At 40.6% G+C, this 11,972-nt stretch overlaps 1 protein-coding gene across 1 annotated transcript in view; it reads left to right on the top strand.

Annotated features, from left to right (window-relative positions):
- The window catches only part of NUP210 (nucleoporin 210), a 69,091-nt gene extending 58,970 nt beyond the window's left edge, over positions 1-10,121 (top strand). Inside the window, exons 35-40 of the mRNA XM_059823207.1 lie at positions 827-973; positions 2,906-3,156; positions 3,727-3,946; positions 4,529-4,624; positions 4,780-4,863; positions 8,204-10,121. Coding sequence (XP_059679190.1) covers positions 827-973; positions 2,906-3,156; positions 3,727-3,946; positions 4,529-4,624; positions 4,780-4,863; positions 8,204-8,304 — 899 coding nt within the window. The 3' untranslated portion in view covers positions 8,305-10,121. The remainder of the gene's footprint in view (positions 1-826; positions 974-2,905; positions 3,157-3,726; positions 3,947-4,528; positions 4,625-4,779; positions 4,864-8,203) is intronic.
- The last annotated feature ends 1,851 nt before the right edge of the window (positions 10,122-11,972 follow it).

An 11,972-nucleotide genomic window follows, 5' to 3' on the forward strand; every position in this document is an offset into this window, starting at 1 on the left:
GTAGCAAAGTCTCTGTGAACCTCTAGTGCCCTTTCGGAATCGCAGGAGCTCTAGAAGAATCTTAGGGCCATATTACAGAATTTGGAGGGTGTTCTGGGGTGCTATTAAGATTTCACAACTAATAAAATCAGTAGCCAATAGAACTGTAGTTTTTGATCATACCAAAAACCAGTTAATAGTCAATCAGCTGATTGTTTGCTTATATGCTTAATTCTAATTGCCTTCCTGAAGTTACTATGCTTTCTTACTGAGCGTGTTTAAAGTAGTTACCATCCTTAAATCTTTTAGAGAAATTATCAGCAATTAGAATCAATACAAAGATTAAGCATCATATTGTGTCCTCTATTTAATAAGCTGTGTTTTGTTTGATGATGGTTCTTTTTAGGTTTTAGCTTAACACTGAGCACTTAGTCAAATAGTATTTTATTGTGCCTTATGTAAATTATTAGTCTACCAAAAAATCATCTTGCCAGACACTAAAATATAAATTGAGACTTCCAGGATCATCTAAGTTATTCAGCAGACACATCTGAGCTGAAAATTCTCTCTGGTTCATTCTTTCCTGTAAATAAATTATTCCTGTCAAAAAAAAAATCCACAACATATAAAATTTTCATTTGCCATCTCTTTGGGATTAGACCTGAGATAGGGCAGCTGTCTATGATTTCCAGCTATTTTAAGATCATCATAAGCTTGTGAAACTATTTCAGAAGGTGGCGGAATAACCTGATATTTCAAGCCATGGTTTTGCTTTTAATTAATTAAAAATTAGTCATAATTTTCTAATTAATTAATTAGAGATTGGGTTTTTTCTTCTTTCCCTTAGGGGAGTGCTTGCCGGCTCAGATTGAAGCCATTGCTGAGTTACAACCACAGTCCCTTATCAGTTGCCATCTAGATTTTAACAACTATGTGTTTGACTTCCCAGCACGTGATATTTTTATAGCAGAACCCGGATTTGATGCAGTTTCAGGTAAGATGAGACAAAATGCCAAACTCCAGGTAGACTCTTTGAATTCTGCTGTGGTTTAGTCCAGATGCCCTTTGACCCAGCAGATTTCCTTCTGAAGCCTCTGAGCTTTGCTGTGTAGGATCTCAGGCTTCAGTGAGTTGTTAACATGTACTCTCCTTGTTTAACTCTCGGGTTTTCTGCATGGGACAAAGACATTTATTTGTTTTCAGAGAAAGCCAGAAATCAGTGGCAGCCCACTATGTGTATTTTTCAGAGCTGTAGTAGTAAGTCAGGAAGAAACTCAGAAGCGTTATTTTACCTGGGGGGAGGAAACCAAACTTTAATACGTTTTTTGACCACAAATTTAGGTCCTAATTTTGCAAATTACTACTGATATATTTGTAGGTATGTAGACAGTCCAGTGGCACCTTGAGACAGAAGTGGCGGCATTGCAGAATGTAGACATAATACACTGGGGTCACACACTTCATAGAGCTAGAAGCTGCCATCTTTTACTCCAGCTGAACTGTACAAAAAATAGATTGCCTTGTGTATAACTTAATTTAGAAAATAATATTAGGCCTTGTGTTTGTTAAACTATGGAAGCAAAACACTTCCTTCTTCAGCTGCTATAAGTGAGCACTCAGGTAACAAATATTCCAAAATTGGGTATCTCTGCAGCTGTAAACATCCAGTGACTCTTTTAGGTGTTTTCTTGCCATACATCAGTGCCTTTACTGTACATTTAAATACAGTGGAAGTTATGTCTAGGGGTAAGAGAAGCAATCATGAGTTTTAATGTCTGTGTAGCAAGGATCTTTACATTTCACCATATTATGCCCTACAGAGTCAAATATTCTTGATGCTGGCCTTTTAAAAGCCCTGTCACTGGAGTTATTGCAATATAACTAACCTCAGTGATTAAAATGAGGGAAATAGCTTAAATGTGAAAATCTGGTGAAACTAATACATTTTGAGTTCCTTGTATTCTGCAATTTAAACATTTCTGGAATTTATCATGCTTTCAAAATTTAGTCTGCAACCTGAGTGCTGTTATTTCTTATGAAAGGTAGAATTCTTATGTATCCCCAAAATGACATGAACTGGGACTTAAAATGAGGGGAAATTACTAGATACTGTGGAAATAGAAATGAAATTGTGAAGTCTACAACATGTGTTAGTGTTTCATAACTATAACATGATGTAAAAAAGAACCAAAACACCATGGACTATATGGAAATAACATGAATTATCTGTTAGATTAGTCCCTGTACCCATTGTGTAAAACACTGTTATACCTTGCATAGTACTGCCTGCCTCCGTTACTTTGTTAGGGAAAGAAAATAAGGGGAAAACATATACATAGCAAGTTCTGCTTGTTACTTACGCTTTGTATCTTCCATACTGGGGGAATTTTTTACGATCTGTGTGCTAATAATAGACAAATAGGTCCCACAAGAGACTAGAAACATGGTGAATATCTAGCCTTTAAAGAAGCTTTTATAAATAATAAACCATGTCTCCACAGAATTGATGGCGAGGTTAAGCGACTAAAATTTTAGCATAAGTTGAAGAGAATATGAAATAGAATGTTAAATTTAGTTTTCAGTAAAGTCTTTCTATCAATATTAGAATAAATGTTATATTAGAAGTGGAATTGAGTCTCGCTATATACTATAATAGAATGTGACTGGAAACTGCCATTTTATGTGTTTTATCATGATGTCTAGTTTGGGACAAGATGTATCTTCTGTTGTTTTAGTACTGGGATTGCGATGCTTGGACCAGCAGACAGACTGTCCCGTTCACCTGCGCACTCCTGATCTTGCTGTCTGTTCAATTTTACCACCTTTTTTAGCTTTTTCTCTAAAGATGCCACAGAAATCTCACTCTGCATGGAGAACAAACCATAAAGATGAGCAATTAACAGTCAAATTGCTTTCCTTTTTATAGGACATTACACCTGTTCCATCACAATGCACAGGCTGACTGACAAGCAGCTGAAGCATCTCAGCATGAGTAAAACTGCACTCAGAGTTACAGCTTCAATCCAAGGCAGCCACTTCTCTGGGGAGCAGATCAGCACTGAGGTGCCATTCAATCCTGGGTTTTATGCTGACCAAACAGAAATTCTTTTAAGTAACCATTACACAAGCTCTGATGTGAAAATATTTGGTGCCACTGAAATTCTTGATACCCTAGAGGTGAGTCTGTTGCTGGAAGGTATCACAACACAAAATGCTTTCAACTGTTACATGGAACTTTCTAACCAAAGGTGCTCTGTGCCACCTTTACCATATCAAGATTGTTACTGAGATGACTTGGAAATACTCATCTTGGAATGTATTCCTCCTTAGTTTTCACTTTTGTTATGGGGTAGTAGAGATGTTTCAGGCTCACCTGTGTGCTAGCTGGGATGTGTTAACCAGCTCACAGGTGGGGAAGCAGAAAATCTGCAGCAGGTGTAGGTTCTTGCCCACTTAGTTGTTTGACTGCCCATGGTTCAGTAAGGGGCAGCCCAGTAAGAGATGCTTTGATTTTTGCCTGTATGGGGTTAGCCTAGACCCCCAGAAACAGCAGTTAATAGGGCAACCTTAACAATAAACGGGTGAAGTGCTGCAGGTGTCACTGTGAAGTTACAACCAAGTGTGACTCCAGCTGAGGGGTGAGTTGCTCTCTCTTTCAGTAGAATAACATTTCTGAAGTGTGGCCTGAAAGATGGATATGTGCTGTGCTTTCTCAGTCTGTTTCAGATTGTTTTTTTTCCTTGGCAGGTGAAATGTGGGTCACCAACAGTGAAGGCGTTTGAGAAAGAGAAATCGTATGGGCTGCCTAGTTACGTAGTCTACACCATTAGTCTGTCGGATCCAAGAATTTCAAGCCAGGGATCCCTATCAACCACTCTAACTGTTTCTAGTCCTATGACTGACCAGTCTATCACTATCCCAGTGACAGTGATTTACTTGACTGACAGAACCAGCGCACCAGTGAGACGTAAGTTCATCTCTAGACTTAATATGCCAGAATAGACCTCTAACTTCCATTAATGTTCATGAGGTTATAAAATCTGGTGTATTTAAAATTGGATCTGGCAGCTAATGTTATCATTGACATGTCTTCTGGTCACAGTGAGCAGCTTACTTCAGTACAATTGCTTATTGTGACTGAAGCTGGATGTATTTTCCTTTTGGGTCAGCCCAAAATACTCTGTTGCAGTTGGCATAAATATCCCAGTGCTAAAGTGTTTCAAAGTAATTTTTTTTGCTCTGCTTTTATTTACTCTCAAGCGTGCCTTGTTATTTTGAAAACAGATTAGCATTTTGGCACTGAGAAAGTAAAGAACCTGCTTAAGACATTGTATATCAACATCTTAAGCTGTTACTGGCAAATTTTGAAGACTGCATTGGAAATAGTCACTAGAATCAAAGTCGTATTATCTAAGTTGATTATACTTACTTGCTATAAATAAAAACCTTTTGGCTATTTCAGTTTGAGTTAAGAACTATTAACTCTTAAAGCAGATTGGGGAAGGTGCTCTTTTAACTCAATATTGTCTCCTCTTAATTGATTCTACAGATGGAGCCAGTCTATTCCAGCACTTTCTTGATTCTTATCAAGTAATGTTCTTCACGCTTTTTGCACTATTAGCAGGGACAGCTGTTATGATTATAGGTAAGAGAATGAAAGACTGCAGTATTTTTTTCCATAACTTCTTACAATGCATTAGCTGTAAGATATAAAGGAATAATTTCCATGTGAAATGATTTTGTGGTGGTGTTGTTGTTTTTGGTTTGGTTATTTATTTATTTTTTTACATTGTCTTACAGCCTACCATGCAGTTTTCTCACCGAAAGAACAGCACAGTCATCCAGCATTTACCCCAAGGACAACTCCTCAACACAGCCATAACAGTAAGCAGCTGTTACCCAGTTATAAATGAATTAATTGATTAGTCTGGCTAGAATCATAGAATACCAGGTTGGAAGGGACCTGAAGGATCATCTGGTCCAACTTTTCTTGGCAAAACCACGGTCTAGACAAGATGGCCCAGCACCCTGTCCAGCGGAATCTTAAAAGTGTCTGATGTTGCGGAATCCACTGCTTTCCTGGGGAGATTATTCCAATGGCTGAGTGTTCTCATTGTGGAAAATTTTCCTCTTGTGTCCAATTGGAATGTCCCTAGGAGTAACTTGTACCCCTTACCCCTCATCTTTTCCTTGTGACTTCTTGTAAAAAGGGAGTCTCCATCTTCTTTGTAGCCACCCTTTAAGTACTGGAACATGGTGATAAGGTCTCCGCTAAACCTTCTTTTCTCAAGGCTGAACAAACCCAGTTGTCTCAGCCTTTCCTCACATGGCAGGTTTCCCAGTCCTTTGACCACTTTTGTGGCCCTTCTCTGGACCCTTTCCAGTCTGTCCACATCTTTTTTGCATAGCGGGGACCAAAACTGAACACAGTATTGCCGGTGTGGCCTGAGAAGTGCTGAGTAGAGTGGGATAATGACTTCTTTATCTCTGCTGGTGATGGCCTTGTTGATGCAGCCCAGCATCCTGTTGGCTTTCTTTGCCACAGCAGCACACTGTTCACTCATACTGAGCTTCTTGTCCACCAGGACCCCCAGGTCCCTTTCTACACAGCTGCTCCCCAGGCAGGTAGATCCCAGCCTGTGCTGCATTCCTGGGTTATGTTTTCCCAGGTGCAAGACCTTACATTTATCTTGGCTGAACTTCATAAGGTTCTTGTTAGCCCACTCTTCCAGCCTATCCAGGTCTTCCTGCAGGGTGGCTCTCCCTTCTGAAGTGTCCAGTTCCCCACTCAGTCTGGCATCATGGGCAAACTTCATCAGGCACACTTGATCCCATCATCTAGATCACTTATGAAAATATTAAACAGCGTTGGGCCCAGTATCGATCCCTGGGGGATCCCACTTGTGACAGGTTGAAAAGAAGCTGTTTACCACCACCCTCTGGGTGTGGCCTGACAGCCAGTTCCCCACCCACCGCACAGACCACTTGTCTAGACCATAACGCATCAGTTTCTCTAGCAGGAGGCTGTGGGAAACCATATTGAAAGCCTTGGAGAAATCCAGGTAGACAATGTCCACCACCCGCCCCACATCAAGTGAGCAGGTTACTTTGTTGTAGAAGGCAATCAGGTTTGTGAAGCACAGTTTGCCCATGGTGAATCCGTGCTGGCTTTTCCCAGTCGTGTGCTTCATTCGACTTGTGATAGCCCCTAGGAGGATTCATTCCATAACTCTCCCAGGGACTGACATAAGACTGATGGGCCTACAACTTCCTGGATCCTCCTTTAAGGCCTTCCTGTAGATGGGGGTGACATTAGCCTTCTTCCAGTCTTCTGGGACATCCCCTGATCTCCACAACTTCTCAAAGATTATGGAGAGCGGCCTCGCAACGACATCAGCCAGCTCTCTTAACACCCTCAAGTGGATATTGTCAGGGCCCATTGATTTGTAGTGGTCAAGCTCCTGTAATAGTTCACACACCAACTCTTCCTCCACTGACGGTGGGTCTGTGTTTGCATCAACCTGGATTTTTGTTCCCAAGGCCTGAGGCCCAACAGTGCCGGTGAAGACAGAGGTGAAGAAAGCATTGAGAACCTCTGCCTTTTCAGCATTGTTGATCACTAACTCACCTGTCCTATTTAACAGCGGGCCAATATCTTCCTTCTGTTTCTGCTTGTTGTTTACACACCTGAAGAACCCTTTCTTGTAGTTTTTGATGTCTCTGGCCAATTTCAGTTGAAGCTGAGCTTTTGCTTTTCTAACTGCATCTCTGCACACCCTGGCAATGCCCTTGTAGTTCTCAACAAGTATTCGTCTGCTTTTCCATCTCTGGCACTCCATTTGCTCTTTTGGTTTTGAGCAGACTCAGAAGTTCGCAGTTAAGCCAAAGGGGTCTCTTGCTCCACCTACTTCCCTTACCTTTAAAGGGGGTGAGCTGTTTTTTTTGCTTCCAGGAGAGAGTTCTTGAAAAACTCCCAGCACTTGCTAGCTCTTTTATCCTCCATGGAAGCTTCCCGCAGAATCCCTCCCAACTGAGCTGTGAGCGAGCTGAAGTTTGCTCTTCTAAAATCCAAAACCTGTATCTTAGAACTAACCTTCAGCATGCTCAGCAGAGCCCCAATATTGTGGTTGCAGCTGAGGCTATCACTAACCGAGATATTACAAAGCAGGTTTTCTTGTGTTTGAATTGAATGTAGGGAGGTATGACTATGAGAGAGCCTGCATACTGAATTATATTGCAGCAAGCACTGTGCCAGTTCCTAGGAAATTTGTTGCCCATCCTCCTGCTCCACGCCCCAACCTCCCCTTTACCCATTACTAATTCTTTTGAAACTCTTGGCCAGCTTCAGTCACATTGGAAACAGGGAACAGGTTAAAAGTGTAAGAATTCATGCAGATCACCAGATGGGTAGAGGAGAGAGATCCGCAATTTTGCTCCTGCTGAGGGAAAGTAAAGCAGAGCTCAGCTGCTGATAAAGTGTGCTTGGCAGCAGCTGGCTGGTTAGTCAATTCATGCGACATCAGATTAGCTGCAGCTTGTGCTGCCCCTCTTGTGCTGCCCGCGTGCTGCGAGGTACTGTGAGCTGGGGCTATTGTAAGAGACAGGGAAGGGCAGATGATAGGGGGCAAAGGACACAAGTCTGTAGAAGACTAGTAGTGTTGCTCAGGGAATGGTTTTTTCCTTCGCTGCTTTTGATCTTGCAGTCATGTTTTATCTGTGTTTTTTGACATCGTATTTATTCCCTATTTTACCTATTCGCAGTGTTGCAGAATCAAACTCTTTCAGAAATGTGCAAAAAATACCCATTCACTTGGGAGGTCCGTAATCAACAGTGATGATTAAAACGCAATTCACGTTATTACAGATATATTTAAGTTATGGTGAGCTGCCGTGCTGTTTGTAAGAACACCTGCCTGACGCTTCAGCTAACTTTCAGTTTGAATTTGCCTTAGTTGTATTTGCTGAGGTGAAACGTGTCGTGCCCCCCTCAAACTTAATCAAGTCTTTAATTAAAGTCCTTAATAGGAAGACCTACAAAATTTTCATATTTATAAGATGTCTTTTCAACAGGCAATAAGCTAAAGGGGTTATTTCACTTTGAATGGATCATTAGACTTGCTTGCCAGGTGTTCCAGCAGATGATCAACAGCAGTTATTTGTTTCTTTCTTCTTCCACCATTCCTGAGTATGATTGGGTTTTTTCTCCTTTTCCCCTGTGTTTCAGGTTTCTCTGTGTCACCTGTGCTTTCCTTCAGTCCTCAGTCCTCAAGCAGGAGAACAAGCCCATCATCCACACTCTGGAGCACTGATTATGGTTCACGTTAGAGATAGCAGGACTCACGTTCATGCATTAGGGCTGGAAAAGAAATAAAAAAAAAAAAAACCAGTGCCTTTTAACAATAGCAAATTTAAGAACTTTCACAGTTTCAATATAATTCAAGTCATCTCTTGAATGTAACTAGCTTCATAATTGTTTTTTTATATTTAGAGCTCTTTGTTTTTTTGTTTTTCTTATTATGTCAGTGCTTCAGTTCTCTAAATCTTATCTGCAGTTTTATGCTCAGTTGACAAGGATGACTGGACAAAAAGCAGTGTTTATGCTAAGTTAGCTTTCTTGCACTCTTCAAGCAACTAGAAGTTATGTCTAAGTGATAGTGATAAAAAATTCTATTTACTTTTTGTAAAAATTAACTTTCTTTTTAATGAACTTTTTCAAAAAGGGAAATAGAAAAACAGATCAAATATGAGCCAAAAATATGAGGGGTTGTATATTTCAAAGAACTTATTTTTTATTTTGAGTTCCAAAGACTCAGGAATGTACTGCACTGATAAGTGTTCTAACGTTTAGCCTTACAATGTGATTCATCACCATAATTTGCTGGTTTAACATGAGGAATGCTGGAACAACTGTGAATAATTTGGAGGGTTTTTACAACAACAACAACAAAAAAGTATCGTAGTGTGGCTTCCTTTGGGTACAACTGCAGTATTCCTTTCTTGTTACTGTAAGCACTTTTTTGGGACTGGGAATGTGAAAGCATGTGCCTTCTAAGAGGACCTTTCTTCTGGTAGTAAATATTTTTAATTGAAGGCAATTATCTTAACTGTGTTCTGACAGAGATGTAATACATTTATGTAGGTCATTTCACACATAGAAGTACCTCAATAGAAACTGAGCCTCCTTTTATTATCACTGGTCACCTGGTGCACTGGAAAGTGAGTGGCTTATTTCACACTTAACGATGAGTGACCTTTTTCAGTTGGTTCAGCCTGCTTGTCTCTGTATTCGTGTACAAACCGATACAGCCACACCCGGAATCTTCACTTATATTATACAGAAAGATACTACTGGTATGACCAGACTTTGGAATACTTGTACCATAATGTCCTACTAATAAGTGCTCGTTTGTAAGTCTGTAAAATACAATGTAGTATTTAATTGTGTAAGTATTAATGTGGGGGTTTTTTGGTTGACTGTTTTGGTTTTCTTCTTGACTGGCTAAGACACACAGATGTAAAATGCACAATTCCAGGTACATCAGAAAGTACTCTGCTAAACCAGGCAGTTGGTCACTGTGTGCTCGGATGTATTTTGCGTTCTGAACAAGATGGCAGTGAGGTATGCTGACTTGAACTTTTTTCCAAATTCATTTTAAACAGATGAGAAGAAAAACTTGGTTCCAATTCTTAGTGCTAAAGTTACTTCCCTGAGAATAGAAAAAACAGTATCTCAGTTGGAATCCTTTATTTTGAGGATTATAATCATAATCAAAGTAACTTTTAATCCATAAGCAGTATTTTGCAGCTATCGGATAAGGGCTTTGTTTACATTTAACAAGTATGACAGGTTTAATTGTGAATAATATACTGGCTGTCTGAACTCTCCTAAGGACCATAATGAAAGTGATCGCAATTGTTCTAGTTCAAAGAACAAAGTATTTCATGGAAAATACACTGTGCGCAGAACTATACGAGCAAAAAGTCAGAGGAATGTGAATGCAGACGCAATTTATGGCACACAGTTTTGGTTTCACTCAGTATTACAAAAAAGCAACGTTGTTACATGTTATTATATTGAGTCTTAGCTAGTTAATGGAGAGTTAATGGCTTAATGGCTAGTTTTGGAGAAGTTGTGCCTTACGTGCTAGTACTACTTAAAATTGACAATTTGGATGTAAATAATAATCATTTTTATTATTTAATAAAGCTTTGTAAGATTCCTTTAGTATGCTGTTGATGAACTTCCTTGTGTTTTGGCTACTCAGAATTTGGCACTAGACTATATTCTTTGTACATCACCTCCTACAGCCCCTCAGTATTTGCAATCATGATTTTACATTCTTAATTTTCACTGTTGTTGACAATGTAATGTTTTTAAATATTTTGACAATTTTTCATCTAGTATTTGTTGTCAGGGGCTTTTCCCAGTTTTCACTAAGCGTCTTCAATTCCTGCTGAAGTCAGTGGTGACTGAAGAAGCAGCTCTTAATTTTCCAGGTTTGTTCAAACTTCCCACTTTGTTCATTTGGGTTTTTAAGGAAAGACTTCATCTTTCTCCACTTCCTTTCAGAGAGAAATGAAAGGGCTATGAATATCTCACTGCTACTGTGATAAACATTTCAGAAATGCTTACAGGAAAGGTTTTACTCTCCTGTTGCTCCTCTTTCCCATTCAGCCTAGCAGTCTGGCACTGAATGTCCTGAAAAATGAACTGCTCCAAGTGGTGGGAGTACTTTGGCAAATGCCCACCATTTATTTCAGCTCTTTAGGCAAGTAGTTGCAGTCTCCTGGCATGCATCTTCATGAACTGTGATTTGCCACAAGCTAGAGCTGGAGGAGAGTTAAAGGAAAAAAAAATGGATGAAATAGGGAACTGGTATGGTTCAGGAATCAACCTGCTGCAAGCGGTAACGAGGCTTTTGCCTTTAGGAGCTTGAGTGGTCTGTCAGTGACTGCTGTGTGGGTGGGATTGGGGATATACATTTTTCTGAGCATGTTGGTGCCAATGTAAAGGTCAATATGTAATTTTTTTTTTTTAAATTGACTAAAATGAGATTTGGGGGTTTTTTTGCATTTAATGCTGAGTTTTCCATCTATTCACTTACTGCTTGTTTCTGAGCGTTTGCTCCCCAGAGTGGGAGAAGGGCTGTTGGGAGTGTGTGTATTACAAGTCACATGTCTTATGTGAGTTGAATTGTCTTTTTAAGTTTATCAGGTACCAAAACAATCGGTGCTGCCCTCGGACCCAAACCTCGGTGCCGTCACGTTCAGCAGCAGCTTTGGCTTTGTTCCTTAGTAGAAGCAGGATTTAGTGCGTGCCAGCAACGGCAAATGCATCACATCACGTTGGTTCTTGGATGAAAAGTTTGTCTTTTTAATGGGCTGACCGGAGCTTCACAAACTATGAAAAAAGCAAACCCCATCTGTGAGTAGTGAAATCGCTGAGCAAATTACTTGGGCTGTCCTCACGGCCTTGGCTTTCCTGCCTGTGAATTCCCGACCGGGAGGGCTCTGTGGCAGAAACTGCGTGGTACTGAAAGTGCCTGTGCTAGATCGATACCGCGGGATCTGCTCAGGGAACAGGCTTCCCTTTCACGTTGCAAATACATTGAAAACCCATTTCCAAGACTTTTTTCCCCTCAGAAAATGGAAGAAAAAACTGAAAGTGAGGTGGTCACTCGGCACAGCCGCTCCTGCTGCAGAGAGGGTGGGAGCTCGGTGGGCCCTGGGGACAGCTGTGGGGATGAGGGCTCTACTCCCAAACAGAACTGCACTGCTTTGCTTTAGTTTATCAAATAATCACTGCTGTAATTGATAACAAAGTTTAGATTTCATATTTTATGTACTTCTGTGTAAATGTGTTTTCTGTAATATAATTGTTCATGTGTTGCTCGCACTGGGCCGCTGCTGTGGCAAGAGGAGGACTGGGCCGGGGCGCAGCATGGCAGCCCAGGCCTCCTTCCACGGCGGGCCCCTAGCCTGCCTGGCCCCCG

The sequence above is a fragment of the Gavia stellata genome, chromosome 12 (assembly GCF_030936135.1).
Source record: "Gavia stellata isolate bGavSte3 chromosome 12, bGavSte3.hap2, whole genome shotgun sequence".
Taxonomy (NCBI): Eukaryota; Metazoa; Chordata; class Aves; order Gaviiformes; family Gaviidae; genus Gavia; species Gavia stellata.